Below are 25,646 nucleotides of genomic sequence, written 5' to 3' on the forward strand. Positions count from 1 at the left end.
CCCCCCCCCCCCGCAATAATAAAAGCAGCACCTGGAGCTTTAAGAAACAAATGCTTTCAGAGCCTGTTGCTAGGCAACCTCAAAGTATTGCCAGCAAGTTCCAGCAATGGTTTCTGTCAGTAAAAGACAGAGGGAGGGGCAAGGCCCTTTTGGCTTTTGAGGGAGGACTTACCAAAGCTATGTTGGGCAGCAACCACTGGTTGACTTGCTTCCACAGGATAGGACGCCCAAGTGCTTCCTTCTGTTCAACACCAGCAACCTCAGAAAAGCCAGTGTGGTGTAACAGAGGCTGATTCCGCACACGTTGGATAATGCACTTTCAGTACACTTTAGCAATCGTTTAGAAGTGGATTTTTTGTTTCACACACGAAAAGTTCAGTTCCAAATGGTCTATAAAGAGGATTGGAAGTGCATTATCCAACGTGTGCAGAATCAGCAAGAGTTTCAGACTAGGATCCGGGAGATCCGAGTTTGAATCCCCACTCTACTATGGAAGCACACTGGATGACTTTCAGTCAGTTACAAATTCTCAACCTGACTAACCTCATAGGTTTGTTAGGATGATAAAAGGGGAGAGGAGAATGATATAAGCTGCCTTGGGTCCCCATTGTGCAGAAAGGTGGGGTATAAATAAAATAATAAAATATAGCTGAAGATGGGGAGAAAGATTAAAGAGGAAATAGTGTAGGGAAGGCAATACAGGGGGGAATGAGGAGTCCCTGCAAATCCTTGCAGGTTCTCTGCTGCACAAGTGGGCCTGGCTTGGACGGTGGTACTACTCAACTGGGCCACATTTCCCAGGTAGAAGCTGCCGGGAGAGAGACACGGGAAAGCTAAAGATGGGGGCAGATAATTGTAGGTTGGCTGGTAGGTGGGAAGGACAGAAGGAAACAGGAGAAGGGGGGAGGCTAGGGCAGCATTCAAGGATGGAAAGAGGGAATGGGGTGGATGGGAAAACGAGACGCCCCCTGCAAGTTCTTGTGGGGCTCCTGCTAGTATTTTTATGACTGCCATCTCTGTTCTCTCCTTGTCATCATTGGTTGATAAGAGTTGGATTAGATGTAAAAGGCTGACAAGGCCATGGTAAGTAAGTACCAAACCAGAGTCTGCACCAGAAATGGTTATTGTTTGCATCCTGCTGAGAGGCTGAACCACAGCAAATAGTGCGGGCTACCGTTCCACAAATTAATAGCAAGTCATCTACTGAAAAGCACTCCCAGAGTTCACAGCTCTGGAAGAGTCCTGCAAATGTGTCATCCAACCCCCTTTACTGGTAATTATGAGGCCAGGGCCAATGACAACCCATCACTGCATCTCCTTGCTTTTCTCAGAGAGCCAGCATGGCAGGGTGGCCTAGCGTGTCAGAATCTAAGAGGGCTAAATTTGAATCCCCACTCTGTGACAGAAGTTTACTGGGGGAACCTCGGGCTTGTCACTTGCTCAGCTGTTTCAGAATTCTTGTTGTGAGGATGGAGGAAGGGAGAATGATGGGATAGGCTGCTTTGGGTGACCATCAGGGAGAACAGCAGAGTATAAATACAAAATTTAAAATATCATATTGGGAGAATACGCATTTTTATACCAGTTACTGGTAGGAAAGAAAGAAATGGTACAATGAAGGCACCTAGGTTGAGAGATTCTGGCGTGGAGCTCTTGTTTAACATTCAGGTGGTGACATTGTCTAAGAGGTGTGAGGTGGGTGGGTGGGTTAACTGTTTATTTATGGACATGCTTTCCAAGTAGGCTATCATCAAAACATCAAGGGGCACCCCTCCTCATGGACCATGGCTTAACAACACAAAACTGGGCAGGAGGGAAGAAAGTCTAAAGAAACGCAGAATCCTTCCAGTTAGGAGAAGACCCCCTCTATGCCAGAGCAAACACAATCCCCCAGCATCCCTGCCCATGACTGCCTGGTGCTGCTGTTGCCATGGGCACCGTGGGCGACTGTGGGGGCTGCATGTTGCTGACAGATATTTGCTGACAGATATTTTTGTTCTAACTAACCAGAGAGGAGCGATCACTTGGTTTCTGGGGAGCAACAGTGCAGCTGGGTAGAGGTAGCTTTGACTTAATAAAGGATCCAATCCCCCAATCCTTTCCTAGGAAGAGATTGGAGGGGTGGTGGTGGAAATTTTTCTTGCTGCATGAAGGAGGGGATGGGGACTTCCCTAGTCCCATCTTCCAACAAAGTAAAGAACCAGCCTTTCATACTTGGGAGGGGTTGGATCTTTGCAAGCCTGCCGTTTCTTTCCTTAGACTCAAGGAGATTTCCCTCTGCCCAGAGGTTTTTGCCACCATGCAGTAAGCTCGTAACTCTGCAGAGGAGTGACTGTTCAACCCTGTAGAAAATCCCATTGAATTTTATGGGGCTCTTACTCAAGCAAGCATGCCTAGGCTTACAACCTGATTGTGTGGTCCTATATGCCTCCTTGCTCAGAAGTCTGTCCCACTTCATGCTATGAAACTTCTTCCTAGATAAGTGTGCACAGAACTGCAGCCGTTAATGCCTTTCTGATTTCCAATATGACCCCCTTATTGGTACCAAGGAAAAGTCAAGTGTGAGGGACACATTCACACTGCTAAGATTTGATGATGTTATTTTTTGCTAGGGAGACCTCGGCTGCATCCAGATATAATTGGATTGTTGCACGACGACTATAGCAATCATTTGCAACTAGATTATCCTGCGTGCACAAGCCAGTTTAGAAGCAAATGAATGTTATCATACAACAATAGTGTACTTACTATTCAGTGAGGTTTAGCTGCAACGCTGACCCAGTGGTAGAGCATATGCTTTGCATACATATTCAGGTTCACTCCCCAGCATCACCAGCTAAAGGGATTTCTGTTAAACTGGCCCACCCAAGACTCCCTCCTCACTTAAGAGCTTCTGGAAATCAGGAGATAATGCAGACCTCTGGTACAAGGTAGCTCTATCAGTACAGCAACTGGCTTCCATATGAATCATGAAAACAGCAAAAGCATGACACACAGAATATGGTGTCTACATATTCAAAGTTGTAAAAGAATAAACAGACATAAATCTGATATCAAAAATCATAGCATACAAAAACCAGTGGGAGAACATTGTAATTTGCCAGGACATTCCATCGCTGACATAAGAGAGGCAATTCGCAAGCAAAGACGGTTTAAAGGAAAATTGCAACATGAGATTTCTGAAAATGAGTTTATTTGCAAATTTGGCACAATGGATCCCCCAGGGTTGAATTGGAACACCGGATTTTTCTTGCACTACAGATGCTAATTTTCTGCACTGCACCCATGTTCTATCAAGCTAATTACAACACATTATAACTAGCTTTCTGACACTCTAATTTACAATATACCCCTCCCACCCTCTGCTTGGAGGGGATTATAAAGAATCCTTCCTTTTCCCATTCCTCATATCTGACAAAGGAAGCTCTAACTCTCAAAAGCTCATACCCTGGAAATCTGGTGCTACTAGACCCAAATCTTACTCTTTTGTTACCAACCAGCACAGCTACCCACCTGAAACTGTCTTCATGGAAGCCCTTGAGGGCTCACAGAGTGCTTTGAGAGGATCTTTTTGAAGGGTAACATGAAATTCCTTACAAAGCCGCATCTTTATGTATGTAAGTGTGGGTTTTGCCCTGTTTGCTGTCTTCCCAAAACACAGTTTCTGTCTTGGGTGAATGCAAAGGCAATTTGTGTTCCTTAGGCAATAAGGAGATGTTCCTACATTCCCCTTTAGAAGCAAAAGCTCCACCCTTCAGAGATGAAAACCATAGCTTTGTTTTTGGAGATTGCTCTGGGACCTGCAGTCCCCTCAGAAAAAGCATCCTGGACCACTTTTTAGCATGGAGAGGTGAGCCAAGTAGCTCCTGATCTCACCAGCAGCTGCTGATTTTCTTTCAAATCATTTGAACTTATCTCCTGAACATGTGAGATATAAAAGTGAAGGGGGGAGGGAATCAATCCAATTGTAAATTAACTCTGAATTAAGCAAGGCTCAGGTTTGTTCGTTAGTTACATGCCGATAAAGGCTTCTCCCTCCTAGTCCTTTGGACAAGCCAGCCTTGTCTAAAGAGCCATGGAAATGTCATGTCTAACCTTACAATATACATTTTTACCCCTCTAGGAACACTTAGAAAAATCAAGGCGGCCAGGGATCGTTACCAGAAACTCTACACTTTCCCCAGGGGCCTGCAGGGAAATCTGTAAAACCAGTTTTAAAGCAGCAATAAGTATGACTAGCTGCAATCGTACAAATTACATTCATATCCTATAACCATGACAAGGCAGACTTAGGACAATGTCTTAAGGACTTTTAGCCTTGCGTGTGCATTTACTGGCCTGTCTGCAGTTTGGTGTCTGGTGTGTCTTGGGATTTCTCAGTTGCTGGGATTGCTGCATGTGGCTAGGCACATGACCAAAGTAGTTTTTTTTTTAAATCTATCTATAGCCCTGAAAAAATATAAATTATAGATATTTTAAAAAGAAAATCCTGCTTCTCCAAAAACATTGAGTGCTGCTTTCTAACTCGGCTGTTAAAAATCCGTAATTGGTTTACAGTGCTCTAGCACTAAGGAGGTGGGGAAATAAGCGGCAATAGTTTCTTACACACCACATTTCTGCCATCCAGATGAAGGGCAGAGTTTATTCATAGAGTATTGGACAAATAAATTAGCTCACTACAGTTGCCTCCTAGATGATATAGTATAAAGCAGCACGATCAGGGCAGATTGGGAAGTTCAAATGGCCCAGGCACAAGTCGTGCCGAGTGACGCCTTCAGCACTTACAAGCCAGTGCTGCGAGGGCCACACAGTCCAGACCTGACCAGCAGTGCCAGTGATGTCTAACAACACACAACAGTGGTGGTGCAGGAGGATGCAACAGCTGAGCTGACCCCAATGGCTGTCGCTGAGAGATCTGTGATAAGTGGCCCCTGTCGTGCTGGCAGATTTATTGGGGCTTGACTCTGATTTCTCATGGTTGTCAGTGACCGACAGAACAGCAAGGCACCAGGAACTTACCCTGTAAGCTTAATGGCCAGTTTGTCCCCTTTTCGGTAAGAAGGGACAGCAGCTGTCATCCTGGGTGTTCAGTTGGACTTCCAGGAACGTCACATCTGATTGTTGGAATAAGCTGCAGTCCACCCGCCTCTCAATTCTATGCCCCAGCTAAAACACACACACACACGAGAGATGGGAATTCCATCTCCCTCTTGAATTCTCCTCGTTTGTTCTGTTTTGGCAGTTCCAGGAGCACATGCGTGAGAATCTCAGCTTTTAGCTTAATAACAGTCAGTTTTTAAAATTAGGCACTGACCCAGCAAGCCAGCCATTAATAACAGACTTTGGACACCATAGGTGAACCTGCCAGAATGTTAAAAAGGTGTGAAGGAACCCCACAGAAACTGCCAGGGGAATGCTGAAGGTGGTATCTTTGATCCTTCATGGATGGAAGACACTGTCCAATGTAAATAGTACACAAAGTGCTTTCAAATGTTTACGGTGTTACAATGCCCTTAAAATCCAGCTCTGAATGCCACCCTTTCCCCTCTCCCATGCGTGTTATTTCTGGCAGTGGACATCTTGTGAACAAGCTAAAAAGAGCACACACTCCTCCCTGCTGTGATATGCTTGGACTTCCGTGCTTTCCACACTGATCCTCTGGTAAGCCTGTACATTGGATTGGCTTCTAGGTGGATTAGATGCATTGGCTTCAGCAACATTACCACCCATCCTAGCTCAGGCTCTCAATCAAATATGTGAATATCTTCATCCAAGCTCAGCCTTTATTAAATGCTTAGAAAATGCTTATGTGCACCACTTGACAGCCAGTGATCCAATGAAGTTATTCACATGGCCTTCAACCATTTAATAACATTCCTTGGGATAGAAAATACCATTGAAGTCTTTGGGGCCTCTGCACTTCCTTTTCTGTCTTGCCGTACCACAACTGCTTCCAAAGCTCTTCAGTGGACACTGGGACAGTTTCCTATACTTAAAACATTTCTACCCCATATTTCCATTAAAACAAAATTTTACAGGTTGCTAATTTTTAATAAAAAATCACTGTCTCAGCCAATAAGGGGCTATTACGATCATCAAGGAATTTTCCCTCATCATCTTGCTGAGTGTCAACATCATAAGAGGAAGAGGGGGGAATGCATACAGAAGGGTGCCTGTCTAAGGGATCTGAAAGGCATCCCTGAGACAGGCTTTCCCTTTTCCTGCCCATGAGCAATATTGAGCATATCTCCTGTTGAGGTTTGTGGCAAACAGATCTATGGTAGGATACCCCCACATTGCAAAAATAGAGTGTTGGAAGTCCATGCGGATGGACCTTGGGATCTGAACTGACTTAGTGCATCTGCCAGAATATTGTCCTTGCCCGCTATGTGTATGGCTATTTGTATGGCAGACAGAGAGACTCGATATTGGATAGCCCATTCCCGTATCAGTGAGGATTCCCAGGAGAGAGCCAAGGAAGCCGTCCCCCCTGTGTGTTCAAGTAATGCATGGCAATTGTATTGTATTGTATTGTATTGTATTGTATTGTATTGTATTGTATTGTATTGTATTGTATTGTATTGTATTGTATTGTATTGTATTGTATTGTATTGTATTGTATTGTATTGTATTGTCTGTGCATGTCTAAACTTTCTTACCTTCCATTAGGCAGAACAGAGTTTTCGCAGCATACCGTATTGTCCTGGGCTCAAGGAGGCTGATGTGCATAGACGATTCTTGAGAGGACCATGCTCCCTTTACCTGGGTGATCGCAGAACAAGCCCCCCATCCTGACAGAGAGGCATCTGTATAGATCGAGATGTGAACTGGGGAGGAGCCAAAGGGGGTCCCCACTAAGAGGTTCTGTGTGTTGTTCCACCACTTCAGAGACCTGTGGAGGAGCCTCAGGCTAGAGAACCACTAGTATGGGTTCTGATGGTGTAGATAGAACACTCTGATGGACCAGTTCTGCAGGGGACAACGCCTTAGCCTGGCAAATGGAACTAGAGTCAGAGAGGCCATACAACCTAACAATCTTTGAATTTGTTTTGCACCTTGGTGCCTGTATGAAAGGACCTTGTTCAGAGTGAGGAGAAATTTCCCTATCCTTTCTTGAGTAGGGAAGGCATGGGCTAACAAGGAGTCTGAGTCTGCCCCCACAAATGTCACCTTTTGTTGGGGAACCAGGGATGACTTCTCCACATTGACCCTCAGTCCCAGCTGGTGGAGAATAGTAAGAACCAGATATGTGTGCTGGGACAGGGATTCTCTGGTTTGGCCCACTGGAAGCCAATTGTCGAGATAAAGAAAAACGGTACACCCTTTTTCTCTGAGGTGGCTTACTACTACGACCGCCATGAGTTTAGTAAAGGTACAGGGGGCAGAGGAGAGGCCAAAAAGAAGAACCTTGTATTGGTAGTTCTCTGACACACATTGAAAGTGAAGGAACTTTCTGCAGTGAACATTTATTGGAACATGAAAATATTAAAATCGACAGTAACAAGCCAAACTTGACTTTTTAACAGGGGTAAAACAACATCCAAAACTTTCTGAAAACTTTAAACTTGTTTAGGGAACGGAGGTCTAAAATGGGGCGGGAGCACCTGTCCACAATAAAATACCGGGAAAACACCCCGTCAGTACAAACGGAACCAGTTCTATGGCCTGTTTCTTCAGCAATGTCTGCACTTCCTCTAAGAGTAAGGCAGGAGGAGGTGGAGGGTTGGACAGAGAAGGAATGTTGGGCAGCGATGTCTATTACCTAAGCCTCTTGGGTGATTGAGTCCCAAACCTGTAGAGGAAGTGGGTGGTTGAGTGACATGGCACAAGAGAGTGTGGTGTCAAAAGCCTTGCTTATTGGACTCATACTAATCTCTTGGGGATTGGGAACCATCCTTTGATTTGGTTCTTCTGAGGTTGAACAGATGCTGAGGGAGAAGGCTCAAGAGCTTCTGGGCAATGTGTGCATCAGCTGGGGATGGAACCGATTGTATTTACTATTGTAAGGTCCTGACCTGAATAGCCCAGGTGAGCCTGATCTTGTTAGATCTCAGAAGCTAAGCAGGGTCAGTCTTGGTTAGTAATTAGATGGGAGACCTCCAACGAAGACCAGGGTTTCAGAGGCAGGCAATGACAAACCACCTCTGTTAGTCTCTTGCCATGAAAATCCCACCAGGGGTGACCATAAGTCAACTATGACTTGAGGACATGCTCCACCACCACATGACCTTGGGAGAAACTCTGTCTAAAAGGATTTGGGTTGTGACACCAAATGACCTTGCCGACACCATATCAGCAATCTTTTTGAGTGCCACATCTGTGGTGGACGAAAATAGGTCTGCATCTTCAAAGGGAAGGCCTTCTACTCTTATCCTATGGTGAGGGGCTAGTGCTGCAGTTCTGAGCCATGCATGCCTACGTATTAGAATAGCAGAGACCATAGGTCTCAAAGAGCAATCTCCAATATATCTAACCATATTAATTTGTTGTTTGGAGAGCCTTAGATCTTCTTCTTGCAAAATTTTTGCAAGTTGTTACTTATCATCTGGGACTAGGCTTACGTATGGAAATACCACCGGTCCAGCCACTTCTGAGTGTAGGATCTTGAAGACTGGATCCGAAGAGGTGGGAGCATAGCAGGTCACCTCAATGTCTAGAGATGTCACCATCAAGACTGCTTGGTGTGCATGCGGAGATCCTCACTCAGGGATGCAGCAGAATCCTCAGTAAGTAATTCCTGTGGACAAGGTTCTGATGCAAGATCTGAGCTGACATTGGAATTGTCACCAGAGTGCATAGTATAGTTCAATATCGGTTCCAGGACAGTGTTGTCTTCTAGAACTGTGGCCGGACCCAATGTAGATTTAGTTTTAACTCTTTGTTCTGAGTGAACCAAAACATAGGGGTCTTCATCATGGAGTAAGTAATGGGGGGCAGGTACATGCCTGGCAAACCTTCAAACCCGTAAGCATAGTAATGGTATGAGGAACCATATGGAAAATAATGGAACCAATGGTGTCTGTAATGAGGAGAAGCCAGTTTGAAATGATTGTCATTTTTAGGTAGACCCGAGGAACCTCTGTCTTTTCACAGGTCATATTGGTGACGGTGGCAATGGAGAAATGGCTTATCAGCATGCTTTGACTTGAGCTTGGCCTTTTATGTAGGTGGCTCTGACTAGCACCTAGGTGGAACCGATGAAGGTGCAGCTGGAACTGACTGGTCCTTCTGAGTGGTGATAGGCACTGGAATCAAATAGGCACTGGACTCTATGGAATCTAAGACCCTAATTCGCATCTATAATGTTGGAACCGAGGAGCGGAGAGAAGACACATCCTTCTTCAGTGGTAGCAAAGTAAGAACTGAGGGAGGGAGCCACTCAACTATCTTTTATAGTCGTGCCTGGGGGGGGGGGGGAGGAAAGCACGCAAAAAGGCTAGGCGAGCATCTTGAGATTCTAGGAACTTTGGAACGTCTGTGACTGGCCTACACGTGCAGTTCCCATTTGAGACCGCACAGAAGACATGACAAAGAACATTTGTAATCCATCTCTCCAGCTGTTGTGGCTTAGACACATTAATTTGCTGCACTTATAGATATTTCCCCTTTTCCAGCCCATCCTCCAGTACAGAGCATGTATCACCAAGTACTCAGCTGATCCGTGGTAAAGAAGCTGGCTGTAAGACACCTAAAAAAGTTACTGATTTCTATAATTCTCTCTGATCCCTTCTAGTATGGGATGAGAATTGTAAAGTCAGATGTAATAATGGCTGCCTAAAATACATATCACTATTATATAGATTAGCAATTCTCAAAATACAAAGCTGGCTTCTTCCTTTTCTTCCCCCATGCAATTATTTGCACAAGAATACTATTTACTCAGTTCCACCATGACAACACAGGTAAGCAAACTTTAACACTATGCCTTTGTTCAGAATCATCCACTGTTTCTTACTAGATGAGTCTTGAATAAGAAAAGTTGTGTGGCACAAATATCTTCTGCTCAAAGCATTGTGAGCCACAGTTGTTTCTAATAAAAGCATTGTTGTACTGTTGCCACTGATTCCAAAATGAACCATGTGAAAAACCATTAAGTGTCTCCAAGGGACACACCCAGAGGACTAATACAGCAAGCCTGAAGACCTTTGTATTAAAGATCAGCTAAAGGCTCTTAACATTTAGAGCATCTCTCTTTTGCATTCTCCTTGGTCTTTGGCATCCTAGGAAAATGTGCTCCCCAGGTCTCGGAAGTATCTGCAACAGCCTCTACATTCACCACCATTAGAAAATAGGGAATGTAAAGAGTACTTTCTCACTCCAATCACATTGGGGTAGCCGTGTTAGCCTTCTACGGCAAAACTGACACAAGAGTCAAGTGGCACCTTATAGACTAAACAAAATGTATTCCATGCTAACCATGCATCTGACAAAGTGAGCTCTGAAAGCTTACGCTGGAATAAATGTTAAGTTTTTAAAGTGCCACTGGACTTGTTTAGCTTTTGATTCCAAATATAGAAGCTTCTCATTTAGGATACTTGGGATTGCCAAGAGGAGCAGAGCGTCTCAGAACCAAAGGCTTGAACAGTGAGCACTCAAAACATCACCTCTTGCTTATTCCTTCTTTGGACTAGACTGAGTTGAATGTGAAAGTATTCTCTGGCCATTTGATCGGATGGAAGTTTACTTTCTAAAGACACCAACTTGCTACTTCTCCCACCAGTCTCCTGGATTGGATTTCTTGTTACACAGCAGAAATGTGTGTTCATGTGCATGATGAATTTAAGTAGCTTGGTTTATTTTTAACCATTTTAAGGCACTATACTTAAGATGACGATTTTAAACTATTGCCTGCTGAAGCTTAAAATATACCTGTCTGGTACTGAAGTGATTAATACTGCCTCAGAGAACCAAAGAACAAACACTGAACCAAAGCAGCAACATGCAGTGAGAGATAAACTATTCATACCCAAAAGTTATGGAGGAAGTTTGCATTGTGTTAAGATGCAGAAACGCAAATTTGTTTAGATATTTTTTATTATTATTATTGTAAGCATGTAGAGAACTTGCCACAGATACAGCTGATGCCAGGAATAGAGAACTGTATTTTTGTTCGGCTCAGACAATGTCCACACAAACTCACTTCATATACTAAATATAGGTGCTAGACCTAAATGGTTAACATGAAACAGAAAAGGCCCCTCACAGCAACATCTGGAAAGAGACACAAGAGAAGCAAGAGAGAACCAAAAGCAAAACTACACCAGGCTCATGCACCTTGCAACCCACCAAGCCAAAATGCAGCCCAGCAGCCACTGTACTGTGGGGGTCTGCTAGGTGCCTGACTCCCCCCCCCTCCATTTTTGCACTCCTAAGCAGGCAGCAAGTCTGGAGAAAACTGTGCTCAGGGTCACAAACAGTGCAACCTGCCCTAGATGGACTCTTACCTTGCTTAATGGCAAAGTTGCAACTTCTGAAGGAAATGAGAATAGAAAGGAAGCTTGGCAACTAGAAGCCAAGGGCCAGGTGGACAATAGTTAGGGGTCTCTCTCTGCTAGATAAAAGATTTTCCTATGGCTTCAGGGCACCATCTCAATGATGCAGCTGTCCATAAACATGCAGTGTAATCAGTAGATTACAATGCTGATGCCCATTCATAAAATCTGCTATATGGGGAGCTCTTTTCACATAGCTGAAGGAAGGCTAGATCTTGCCAAGTCTCACAGAGCTCTTCACAGCAAGTCAGTTGTTTACGTATCTCCCAAACTTTAGGAAATCCTCTATGATTCTTGCCTAGATGGTTTAGAAACAACAAACACTGCTTCTACTACTAATTAAGAAGGAGAAGGAGAAAGCCAAAACAGGAAGAACACCAAAAGCGCCCAGATGGGGAAGTCCACCTGGATTTCCTTTCCACAGCAAATTCCTTGTCCATCCTCAGGGTCAGATCATCTGGCAACAGCTTCAGGTATGCAAAATGCAGAATCTGATACCGCCAACTCCAAAAGGCAGCTCAGGTCCCTCATAAAAAGGAGCCTAGCACACTCCTTGTGTGGGACTGGAATGTGTGCTCCACCCATCACACCACAGCTGAAAATGTGCCTGCTTCAGTGACTGATTTTGTGGCAATGCAGCTGCTGCCCACTGGCATGGAATGTGCTAGTAATCACATAACAGCATGGCCATTCCTTGCCAAAGTTATCAGGAGCATGTACCATCTATTTGCACCCTACAGCACTCATTTGCTGAACTACAGTTTAGAAGTAAAATGCTGAACTCCTGTGATGGGGAAACCCCACCCCCCAACACAACTTTGCCTTGTGTTGTGGCCACATCAGCTTCCTCTCCACTGCCAACCCTGAACGAAGCACAGTCAACAGTAGCATGGGATTATTTTAGCAGTCGGGCAAGAGAGGAGGAAAGATGCCCAACGTATTTCTCAAAGGAAGACAAGCAGGTGCAAAGAGAATGAGATACTTCTCCCCTATGAGCCTGATCTGAGCTAAAAATACAGAAAGCTAAACCAGATCCATAATACACTTTCCATTGCAGCTACAGGCTGACCCAAATGCTACCCAAATATGAACTAAAATGATGCAACCGATAGAAGTGTGTCAGGGGTTCAGCTGTGTAGAAGGGGCAATAAACTTCAGAGTTACAAAGAATTAATTCTGCACAGGCTGAAAATTTGCTACTTATTGGACAAGCAAAGAAAAAATTCTGGATCATGTGCACCTTGACACTTGCAGTTCTAAACAGTGTATTCTGCAGCCTATTTTCTTCCTTCTACTGGCAAGCTACTGTGTGAGTTATACTACCACATGGGGAGAGCAGAGCACCTATTCTACGCTCCCCTGAATTTTAAAGGCAATTACACACACACACCCATTACTATAAATTTGGCACATCTTACTTATTTGTTATTAGCAAAGTTTTTTTTAAGTGTCTGTGAGAAGCTGAACACCAGCCTGCTTTCTCCAGGTTGCTCTCAACTTCTTCGAAGACACAAGTATGACCAGGTGTTGGCCAGTTAGGCCTTTGCCCATTTTTGGCCTCTAACAGCTGATGGAGCTGTACAGAAGCACTCTAGAAAGGCAGCTGCCAGTGCAGAACACGTAACGGAAGGTCTGCTCCTTAGAGAAAATGAATCTCTAGTTTCTCTGTGGGCTCTTACTGTCCCTTCGGTTGGCTGTACACATTATGTTCTATCATTTAACCTTGAGTTCTGCCCCGTCCCTTTCCTGTACCACACACAATAACTGTCAGCTCCCTTCTTCAGTAAAGGACAGTGCCAATAAGTCTATTAGCCCAGCTGCAGTTCATGCAGCAGTTCTAACCAGCAACAAATCTGGAATGGGAAGTTTTGCCTCAAACATGGCTTTTGTTGCTGATTCACCTGGCACAAATGGTCTGGCACCATCAGATCAACAGGGCTAGGTGTGCACTCCCTACAATAATCCAGCCTACCTCGCCACAGAAGGGAGCGGGGTCTTCCAAAGAGTTAACAGACATTCAATTTCAAACATGGGCTGAATCCACACTTCCCTACCTTCCGCTTTTCATGTGCATTAATCGCGCTGGATTCTATCCCGCAATGTCCCAGTCTGTGTTCACATCCCTTCTCTTACTGCCGCTGCCTTGCGCTATACTTCGTCCACATCCCTGGTAGAATCGCGCAATACGGGGTGGGTTTAGATCTGACGTCGCCGATGACAACATCATGTTCCTTTTTTTTTTCATTTTTTCATCAGATTTCCGCTATAGTGTTTTTTTGCTAAATTGCTATGGCGAGGCCACACCACTATGATGCCTGTGATTGGTTAATGTTATTCTATGACTTCTTCTTTGAAATCCATTGGACCATTATTCTGGCGGGCTAATTTGAACTGATATTTAAGGTGGGGGTGATCCAAACTCTCCAAACGGGCAGACTAATTATTTGATGCTTGAATATAATGTTAGAATGATGGATTTCCGCTATAACGGTAATTTCAACAGTTAAAAAAAATTAATTTTAACAGCCACCGATATTTCCAACTGTTCGGCATCCTAAAAATGACACGGAAATGACGCCACCCCTCGATGTCTCCGCGGGGATTTTGGAACATCCCGATTAAGATTTATGGCCAGGATTGTGCAACAATGCTGGGAAAGTCCCCTTTTAAAAAAAAAAGGGAAAGGGCGGGGCAGGAAGGCATGCTGCGGAGAGAGTGGAAAAGCTTGATAATTGCATGGCAAAGAGGGATGGTGTTCTGGAAAGGCTGCAAACACGGAAGTGGGGTGGTTTGAAGGGGGCGGTCTCCTTGTGAAATTCTTCTATTTGTCCACATCCACAGTGAGAACCGCGCAAGAGAAGCGTTTGAATGCATGACAAATTAGTCTGAGGTGCAACGCAAAAGACGCAAGAGAATAGCGGGATTGAGGTAAGAGTATGTGAACAGCCCTCTGAGAAGCGAATAATGGGCGGGGGGAAAGCGGAAAACTTGAGACGTGTGGATTCGGCCATGCATTTTCTCCCTACCTTGATATCAAATTACCTGCTGACATGAGAACAAACAATATGGGGACTACCACAGACAAATGGCACTCCCTAGCACCCTTCCCTCCTCCAGAACACTGAAGCCGGACCACCGTCTTACTGAGAAAGTTGATACGCTCCAGGCAGAGTCATACAGCCAGCTGAGGCAGAGAAGCCATTGCTCGTGACTTCTGGCATTGCAACGTGTCTTCTGAATGATCCGATGAGCGATGAGATCAATGTTCCCTTCCCTTGTTGCAAAGTGTACGAAACCTAACCGGGTGGTATTGTGCAGCCGCCTCACCACTTGCCTCTGATGTTTTAGAGCACTCCAATACACGGTCATCATGCTGGAAGATTACCTCATGAAGACTACCTCCTTTTCAGTATCAGCTGTGTGCCAGGGTCCAAGCTTAAGCACATGCATTTAAAGGGCAACAGAGGGAGAGAAAAAGTTTTTTATTCTAAATGCTTTTGTTAACTAACAACAAGGTCAGGTCTGTAACACGGAAACGCAGCTCTCTGGGCCACCAAAACAATTCAGACTTTAAGAATCAGGATAACAAGGGCAGTGATGACCTTAGGTTTCCCCACTTTTAAAAATCCCGTGCCTGTGTGCTTTACACACTACCACGGGTAGGACAGAGCTGTCTAGAGTCTCTGGCTCCTTTTCTGATATTCACAGGAACCTGCAACAGCGATTTCCCAGTTTTAGAGCCTCAAAGCTCAAACCTAACATTTTAGAGACTGCTGAGTGACACTGATTGCAGATTGCCCATGTTTTAGAGAGAGCTGAACTGCCCAATGCTTTAAGGAGATCGGGTTTCCTAAATAATGGAACCAGAGGCCAAATGCAGCTTCAAATAAGCAAGATAAAAAAGCTGCCATTCTTTCACCAAACTGCATTTATTCCTGAAAAAGCAGGGCTGGGGATACTGACTCCTGTATAACATCACCACCCCTCCTCACAAAAGTAGCAAATGAATCCATTAACAAGAAGAGAGAAGGGGAGACGCTACCAGCAGTCACTGGTTGCCATGGCGATGCAGTACGTAATGCTGCTTTTGCTAGACTTCCCCCACACGCATATCAAATATGCTAACCTGGTGCCAGAGGGAAGGACTCACCCACACTCACACTTCAGTTCCCTTTCTGCCCCCTCCCCAAAACCAAACCCATAACGCCAGTCATTTCAAGTCTGTCATTTTGCAAACAAGCCCAGATGACAATCGCAGGGACAAAAAAAGGGGGGGGGGCTTCTTGACATCACTGGCAAGCAGGAGTATGGCAGTGGCACCTGCTTTGTCCCTGCTATCCCCAACATGTTGGTGATTTGCCCATCATCAAAACTGCACAGCCCCAGGAGAGATGTTGAACATGGAAGGATCAAACTTCTGGCCACGGAAAGGGGAGCCTTCAGCATCCCAGCCCTTCTTCAGCATCTCGTGGACTTTCTGAAATTGCAACAGAGGCATGTTAATTTACGCAATATACATAGATGCATGCAATGTACAGAACCAGTGTGCTGTAGTGGATAGAGTGTCAGATCTGGGAAGATCTGGATCAAATCCCCTTTCTGCCACGGAAACTTGCTGGAAGACCTTGGGCCAGTGACACATTCTCAGCCTAACCTAACTCACAGGGTGGTTATGAGAATAAGATGGAGGAAAGGAGAGCAATGTAAGATGCTTTGGGACACCATGAGGGAGGATGGAAAGAGAGAAACAAGCTCACTCACCAGCTTGGTTAATGCTGCTACCCCACTGGCCTTCGACCTCTATGCCTGTCAATCAAACCTTCCCTACCTAGCTGCCACCAACACATCTGAGGAATCCCCCCCCCAAATGAAATCACTGAGTAAGTTTGATTTGGGAAGCTTGATCATCTTTCTCACCTAGTTTTCCCAGTGCTCATGATAGATGACAGCTTGGCAGTAACGTTATCTTTAAGAGTGCTACTGCAAAGTGACTCAAACTATGAGCTTCAACTATGTATAGTAGCACCTGGCATATTGGGTAGTATAGACTGTGACATGCTAAGTACCTTCCTTAGCCCAGAAACAGCTGGAAAGTGAACTGATTGTTATATGCAATATGTGGGGATGTTTATGCTAGGTATCCATAACTCTGCTCCAAGACAATTTAAATTCTGTGCCCTGAATTATGCACAGATGATACTAATTGCAGTATTTGCTCATTTTAATGGAATCGTTTCAGTAGTTGTGATTTCTTCTCCATCAGCCCTTCTGAGTTACTGCTGATTTTGAATTGGTTTGGCTTAGACCAAAAGAAAAAAGGAAAGTGTGATTAAGTGCCACTGCCAAAGTACTAAGCAGCATGTTTTCAAGCTCATCTTCACAACTGGGAGTGGAGAGAAACATCTCTTTTTGGCAAAAAAAAGATGAGATGTTGCAGTTTGAGATAAGCTTCTCCATCGGAACCAGTTGGTCCCTTTAGCTTCCAGATAAAAGGGGGTCCTTCTCTGTTTTTCCCCATCAGTAAATCATCTAAGAAACAATGAAAGGAACATCCTGGAACCAGCAGCCTCAGAAACCTCGGGCATCTCTACCCAATTACATCTTTCACATCTGAGATTCAGAGGTTCTGGATTCTCAGCTTCACAGAGTTAAAATTCAAAGAAGTTCCGATCATTTTGAAAAACAGGGCAACGTTTTCTCATTCAGAAGAGTGGAGGGGTTTTTGGATGTATATTACTGTCTGCTGTCAGTGCATCTCTGAGATCTAAATACACTAAGGTACTTCTTGATACAACCATTTTGATGTGCATAAGGTTTAATACTGGATTACAGGTGCACAGATTTGAGTGTATTTTGTGCTTGTTGCAATCTGTCTTGAGTCTAATAGAAGTGAGGGGGCACAGACATTTAAATGCAATCCTAAGAAGAGTTACATCCTTCTAAGCCCACTGACTTCAACAAACCAGCATAATTCTTCTTAGGACTGCACTATTATGCTAGTTCCACACCAGCTGAAGCATGGCTTCCAAAACCCCAGAGATGGTCATAAGAGACTTCATACATCAGAATGAAAGAAAGAACTTATACGAAGTAATATAAATGCTAAGATCAAGCTGGTCTGTACTGATACACACTATTATTGTCTGATGACTTTTTCCAATGACAGTAAATGAAGAAAAATTCAGAGCCAGATACAAAATTGGATGTTTTCCAGCAAAGCTAACAACAACAACAACAACAATAATAAACCCTGCAAATTTTACTCACAATAGGTCCACACTCTAAAAGGATTGCAATTAATAACCCAGCTGCCATAACACATCAACTGAGACACAGTTGTACCCGGCATCTCTCTCAGAACAGTAGGCATTTACATTGCTTTATTCATTTGATTGACATGCTGCCTTCCTACTTTTAAGGCAGGATACCATTTTGAAGCACAAAAATGGAAGTATTGAAATCTGCCTTGTAAATAGATCCACAGTTACTATCTTGACGGAACTTCCCTATTTGCACCAGTAGGATGATTCTCAAATTTTCCATACTTCACGTCCAGCATGGCAAGATTTATTCCTCTTCCCCCCCCCCCCCGCAAGCAGCTGTATACTTGACACGCTGCCTCAGTCTGCCCAAAACAGACTGGAGTAGAATTGTGGAAGCCTTCCATGGAGGGCTCTTCTCCTCAAAGGTCCCAAGTATCCAATTCTTTAAAAGCTACCTACTCTCCTGGAGAGAAACCCCCCCCCCCATTATTCCTATTACTTGACAATTTACCTAAGAAGAGTGTTAGATCAACACACAGAATATGAAAAAAGAAAAATCAGGCCTATACCCTCAAGAAACAAAGCAATTTCCCATCTGTGGCCCAACAGGCAAAAGGGCTTTAAAAAACAGCAGCATACCAGCTCATGGCTTTGGGGCTTGCCCTGAAGCTTCTGGTGGTAGTCAAAACTCAGTCTATCCAACACAGCGTGTTCCTCTTCATCCACAGTAGCCATTGAACGCTCCTTGTTGATTTTTTCAATATCAATCTGCTCTTCCCCTTCCAAGATGGCACTCCACCAGTATTCACCAACTTTACTTAGGTTAATCTGGGAACAAAAGCAAGACCAAAGTAGTGTTAACTCAGAAAGGAAGTCAACCCGCATCAGCCAGACAAGCCCAGAGAATGATGCCCTTGGAAGTCATGGAAGTCTCCATAAGAGTTCTTAAAGGGATTTACCAAGTGAATAACTAGAATTCCTACTTTTGAAGAAGGTTTCAGACTCAACCAGAACAGGTTCTCATGTCACCTTTCAAGTGAATCAAAATATAACAGAAATAAAACTAGATACTGCCTTTTCTGCCAAAGCACTCATTGCAGTTTACGATTTAACATAATGGTAAGAGGCAAGATATAAAAGGTCTCAGGGAGAGCATACAAAAGGAATGGGATGGGGAAAGGAAAATAAGTAAATTCAAGGTATCAGCTCTTTCAGAATAATAAAGTTTAATAATGAAACTGCAATCCTACTCATTTGCAAATTTACCCCAATTTCTGCCTTTTCAAGTTCCAGCTGGTGCCCCAGAAGTAACCAAGGCAAGTTTCTTCTTTCCCCTCCAAAAATGGACATTTCCTCTGAGAGTTAAAGTGGCACAAGGCTCAGTTGGGCAAAATTCCCCTTTCACAGCATAACTGGATGAATAGAGCTCAACATTCACTTTGCCAGGGTCTGATCACTCAAGAGTTCAGTCTTAGAAACTGGAGGAATGTCGACACTGAGCATTTCTGACATCTTCCCAGCCACTTAGCCCATTCCCACCTTTAAAAGATTTACAATGCAATCCTATGCAGAGTTATTCCTGTTTAGGTAAAGGTAGTCCCCTTGTTCAATGTGTGCTCGAGTCATGCCATGAAAGCAAGCTTTCTAGACTTCATGAATGACTGTGCATTGGAGCAGTTGGTCACAGAGCCAACTAGAGGTATGGCAACTATGGACTTAACTTCTGAGTGGGCCTCAAGATCTAGTGTGAGATGTAATTGTTGTGCCAGCTGGGAATAGTGACTACGATATTACTAAGTTCAGCATTCATGTCAACAGAAAATAGCCCCCGAAGTTCAAACAATCATTTTTGATTTCAAAAGATGGACCTCTGCTAAAACAAGGGGACTAATCAGAAAGAAATTAAAAGGGAGAATTATGGGAGTCAAATCCCTCCAAGATTAATCTGAAGCATTAACTCATCGAACCTGAAAACAAGCCAGAGTCTCTTTTGCAGGACCATGTTTGGGTCTCTGTTGTAGGAAGTACAACACGAAGCAGGTGTAGTTGGCCTGTTCACTACATCTGAACAGGTGTAGTTGCAGGTGCTAGGATTGGCTGGCAGTGACATCACCCCCTAATTCTATAAAGCACAGAAAAAAACATGGCCTGACTAATTTGCATAGATAAACATATGCAGCAGTTATAGTGGCAGGAGGCCAAGCATTTAAGCTGTTACTGAACTACAAATGGATACAGCAACTTTAGCTAGTCATGTCTCTCTCTCTTATGTTTGGAACATCTAAAAGGATATCCTACAATTGAAAAGAGTATAGAAAAGGGCAATTAAAATAATGTGTGTAGGAGCTTCTTCCCTATGAGAAAGGGCTAACAGAAATGAAGAGTCTATTCAAATACTAACTACGCCACTAGGTGAACAAGTAAATACTGCAATTTCATATTTCTGTAATCCAGAAAGTATCCCCTGCCCATACTCCAGAAGGTTACATCTGATGTGCACAAGAATGGGAAGGAAGGAGGCCAAGATGGGTCACACATTTCACCACCACCTTTGCTTGCTGGGGCTGTCTGGCCTGGGTGTGCCTATACATGCAAGAATCTGTTCCCTGATAAGTGGAAAAAAGTCATTTTGGAAGAGTTGTCTGGCAAGCAACTCTTCGGGTGGCTGCCGGGGAGACAGCAAGAGTCACAAATTCAATATGCTGCAAGAAGAGGGTGAAAAACAGAGGGAAGTGTCACATTCGCATTGCTTAAGAAACTTGCTTGGTAAAAGAAAAATAAACTCTTCACTGACACTGAAGATGTGGGAGAACCTAACTTGTGGTAAGACACCCACACTATCACAGCACCTAGAAGCAGACAACAGCGCGAAGGGCTAAGGCCGAGAGGATCCAGCTGGAGGAGGACAGAACCTGAGGGAGGGCTGTTCAGCATGGGAAGAGGAGCTCCAAAAGAAGATGGGCAGAGAGAAGGATTTGCTGAGTTTAAAGATCCCCTCTCCCAAAATAACATCTCACCAAGAGTACCAAAAGTCTCCTTGGTTTGTGAGCTCCAGGTGCTATTGGGTGGGCAGTAGCATGCCCTTATTATAGGTATCTGGATCGCCCTGAGCTAAATGGGCACTTGGTCTAACCCAACAAGGCTCCTATGTTCTCAACCCAGATAAGCCATCTCCTTAGGAATACTTAACAGCTCCGAAAAGGCTAAGCTGCACAACCATTCTGAACTCCTGGATGAATTTTCTTCAGCAAAAGACAACGTTAAAGTAAGGCGAGGCAGGACTCTGCAATCAACTCTTGAGACAGTTGGAAACAATAGAATATTGCTATAATACAGAATGTGTTGGGGAAAGAGACTGAATGTGATCAGCTGGCTGGCTGGTTACATTACAACTTATGATCCGATAACTGTTTTACTTGGGACCAGGAAAGTCAACTTGAACTGATAGGGAATTTGCTTATGTCCGCTCAAATCTTCACAGCAACACTGAAATCCTAAACAGGGCTTCTCCAGTCTAAGCCCACTGATTTCAATGGGCTTAGACTGGAGTAACTCTGCTTAAGATTTCACTGTAGATGACATGACAAAAAAATCCCAACAACCTTAACATGCAGAATGAATTGCCAAATTTATAAAAAGCAGCAGAAATGACCCAGTGTAGAAACTGTATTTTAATAAATGTTGGATATCCTTTTGAATTCCAGCTGAGTTGAAATTATAACTTTGCAGGTTTTATGTAAAGAAAAATAAAGCAAAAGGTCTTTAAAAAGTTTTAATAAAGCTTGTATTATTTAAATGTTAAATGTTAAATTTTATTTTCTTTAGTTGAAAGTGGTAACAAGTGGTGATTATGGTTGTTGGGGGCCTTCCGGGCTGTATTGCCGTGGTCTTGGCACTGCAGTTCCTGACGTTTCGCCAGCAGCTGTGGCTGGCATCTTCAGAGGTGTAGCACCAAAAGACAGAGATCTCTCAGTGTCACAGTGTGGAAAAGATGTAGGTCATTTGTATCTACTCAGGAGGGGTGGGGTTGAGCTGAGTCATTCTGTAAGAGTTTCCCAGGGTGTGGAATGCTAATGGCGGGAGGCTTCACTGTAACCTGAGGAGGTTCTTTTGCATATGGATTGGTGCTTGATGTGCTAATCTTCTCTGCAGGGCTATTGTCGGGTGTGGAGTGTTTTGTTGGCCTGGTGTTTTTCAGAACTGGAGCCCATGCTCTGTTCATTCTTAAGGTTTCTTCTTTCCTGTTGAAGTTTTGCTTATGCTTGTGAATTTCAATGGCTTCCCTGTGCAGTCTGACAAAGTAGTTGGAAGTGTTGTCCAGTATTTTGGTGTCCTGGAATAAGATACTGTGCCCTGTTAGAGTTAGGCTATGTTCAGCCACTGCTGATTTTTCAGGCTGTCCAAGTCTGCAGTGTCTTTCATGTTCTTTTATTCTTGTCTGGATGCTACGCTTTGTGGTCCCGATGTAAACTTGTCCACAGCTGCAGGGTATACGGTATACTCCTGCAGAGGTGAGGGGGTCTCTGCTGTCTTTTGCTGATCGTAGCATCTGTTGTATTTTTCGGGTGGGTCTGAATACTGCTTGAAGGTTATGCTTTTCCATAAGCTTTCCCATCTGATCAGTAATTCCTTTGATATATGGCAAAAACACTTTTCCTGTAGGTGACTGTTTTTCCTTGGTTGTTTGATTCATCCTGGGTTTGATTGCTCTTCGGATTTCATTTCTGGAGTAGCCATTTGCCTGAAGTGCGTGGTTTAGATGATTAATTTCCTCATTGAGAAAGCGCGGCTCACATATCCGTCTTGCACGATCCACTAATGTTTTCATTATGCCTCTTTTCTGTCGGGGGTGGTGATTGGAGTTCTAGAATCAGCACCCCACAAACCCAGTGTATGGTTCCAGTTTGTGGATGATACATTCATCATTTGGAGCCATGGGGAGGAAGAATTGAGGGAGTTTTTGAATCATCTCAACAACATCCACCTGAACATACAATTCACAATGGAGAAAGAAAGTGAGGGAAAACTCTCATTCCTGGATACCTTGGTCATCCGCAAAGCAAACTTTCAGTTAGGTCACAAGGTCTACAGGAAACCAACTCACACTGATCGGTACTTACACAAAAACTCCAATCACCACCCCCGACAGAAAAGAGGCATAATGAAAACATTAGTGGATCGTGCAAGACGGATATGTGAGCCGCGCTTTCTCAATGAGGAAATTAATCATCTAAACCACGCACTTCAGGCAAATGGCTACTCCAGAAATGAAATCCGAAGAGCAATCAAACCCAGGATGAATCAAACAACCAAGGAAAAACAGTCACCTACAGGAAAAGTGTTTTTGCCATATATCAAAGGAATTACTGATCAGATGGGAAAGCTTATGGAAAAACATAACCTTCAAGCAGTATTCAGACCCACCCGAAAAATACAACAGATGCTACGATCAGCAAAAGACAGCAGAGGCCCCCTCACCTCTGCAGGAGTATACCGTATACCCTGCAGCTGTGGACAAGTTTACATCGGGACCACAAAGCGTAGCATCCAGACAAGAATAAAAGAACATGAAAGACACTGCAGACTTGGACAGCCTGAAAAATCAGCAGTGGCTGAACATAGCCTAACTCAAACAGGGCACAGTATCTTATTCCAGGACACCAAAATACTGGACAACACTTCCAACTACTTTGTCAGACTGCACAGGGAAGCCATTGAAATTCACAAGCATAAGCAAAACTTCAACAGGAAAGAAGAAACCTTAAGAATGAACAGAGCATGGGCTCCAGTTCTGAAAAACACCAGGCCAACAAAACACTCCACACCCGACAATAGCCCTGCAGAGAAGATTAGCACATCAAGCACCAATCCATATGCAAAAGAACCTCCTCGGGTTACAGTGAAGCCTCCCGCCATTAGCATTCCACACCCTGGGAAACTCTTACAGAATGACTCAGCTCAACCCCACCCCTCCTGAGTAGATACAAATGACCTACATCTTTTCCACACTGTGACACTGAGAGATCTCTGTCTTTTGGTGCTACACCTCTGAAGATGCCAGCCACAGCTGCTGGCGAAACGTCAGGAACTGCAGTGCCAGGACCACGGCAATACAGCCCGGAAGGCCCCCAACAACCATCGTTCTCCGGCCGTGAAAGCCTTCGACAATACAAGTGGTGATTAATTTGAGGAAAATGTAATGAAAAAAACTGAAAATCTCAACAAACTTCACATAAAGAATGGACTGCCAATATTATGAAAAACAGCAGAAATGGCCACACTGACAAAATATACAACTTCTATAAAGAGTTACGCCTGTCTAAGTCCATTGAAATCAGTGAGTTTAGACTGGTGTGATTCTGTTAAGAAACACACTCTTACAGATAGAAGAAAACATACTATTGACAATGTTTTACAAAGTCCATGTAATCAAGTATAATTTAAATTTATAAAATTATAAAGCATTTTCGATTGTTTAATTGTACTTTGAATTTTTGACATAAGCCTCTTATGTAATATGTTGTAAATAACACAAAATGAAAAATAAAATCAGCTGCTGTTTGTTTTAACACAATACGATTCAGTAAAATTTTAAATTGAGAATTAAAAAAAAAATAATTTTTAAAGGGCACTAAATTTTCAATGCACTCATATACAAAGGAAAAAATTAAATTATGAAGAAACTAAAGATGCAGGGTTCTAAACTTTTTTGGTATGAGAAGAATGTTTTTATACAAAGGAAAGATAGGAATGGTTGTTGTGGGTTTTCCGGGCTGTATTGCCGTGGTCTTGGCATTGTAGTTCCTGACGTTTCGCCAGCAGCTGTGGCTGGCATCTTCAGAGGTGTAGCACCAAAAGACAGAGATCTCTCAGTGTCACAGTCAGACAGAGAGATCCCTGTCTTTTGGTGCTACACCTCTGAAGATGCCAGCCACAGCTGCTGGCGAAACGTCAGGAACTACAATGCCAAGACCACAGCAATACAGCCCGGAAAACCCACAACCACCATCGTTCTCCGGCCGTGAAAGCCTTCGACAATACATCGAAAGATAGGAATGCTGAGGTAATGTGCTATTAAATCATCATCGATGAATCTAATTCTCAACATGGGCTGATTCCGCACACGTTGGATAATGCACTTTCAATGCACATTATCAATCGTTTGAGGTGGATTTTTTGCTCCGCACACAAAAAAATCTGTTCCAAATGATCTATAAAGAGGATTGGAAGTGCATTATCCAACGTTTGCGGAATCACTCATGGCCAGATCTGTGAATCTGTAGAGTAGTATCTGAGAAAGGTGGGGCGTGAAGGAAATAATAACTACAGTTGAAAGTGGGGGGCAGATAAAAGATATGTTGGTTGGTGGCTGAGGAGAGAAGGCAGCAGGAAAAGGGGAGAGACTATTGGGTATTTGAGTGAAGGGAAAAGGAAAATAGCAGAGGAAGGGAAAATGAGATGCCCTCCAGAAGTCCTTGTGGATTCCCTGCTTGTCTATTATGATTGCCAACAACAAAAAATTTCAAGCTAACTTTTGGCATCTTGCTGTAATGCAAACATTTCTCCCCCTCTCAAACATTCACGGATAGCACTTCCAACGGGAGAGCCATTTGCAAGGAGAGCTGGCCCATCACTTCTTGGAACCTTGGCAATATAGTTTTTTAACAAATTATTCTTCTTAAAATATGAAAACATAAAACTCAGGACACACAATTTTTCCCACAACTAGATAACTTCATTTATTTTAAGCACTTCACAGAAATTAAAGATAAGAAGGCTTGTGATCTAGTTATTGACAAGATACAAGTAGAAAGGAAAACCCATGCAAAAGAAGTGTGTAAGCTAAAAAAATAAAGCACTTTCTTAAAGCAGACATTTCACAAGTTAATTG

The 25,646-nt window shown here is 43.6% G+C and overlaps 1 protein-coding gene across 1 annotated transcript in view; it reads right to left on the reverse strand.

The window, feature by feature from the left end:
* Positions 1-14,958: 14,958 nt before the first annotated feature.
* NUDCD3 (NudC domain containing 3) overlaps positions 14,959-25,646 on the reverse strand; it is a 66,020-nt gene continuing 55,332 nt past the window's right edge. The window contains exons 5-6 of the mRNA XM_054998256.1: positions 18,395-18,583; positions 14,959-15,969 (exon numbers count right to left, since the gene is read on the reverse strand). Of these exons, the coding sequence (XP_054854231.1) occupies positions 15,859-15,969; positions 18,395-18,583 (300 nt within the window). The 3' untranslated portion in view covers positions 14,959-15,858. The remainder of the gene's footprint in view (positions 15,970-18,394; positions 18,584-25,646) is intronic.

Source organism: Eublepharis macularius, chromosome 14 (genome assembly GCF_028583425.1).
Source record: "Eublepharis macularius isolate TG4126 chromosome 14, MPM_Emac_v1.0, whole genome shotgun sequence".
In the NCBI taxonomy this organism is placed as follows: Eukaryota; Metazoa; Chordata; class Lepidosauria; order Squamata; family Eublepharidae; genus Eublepharis; species Eublepharis macularius.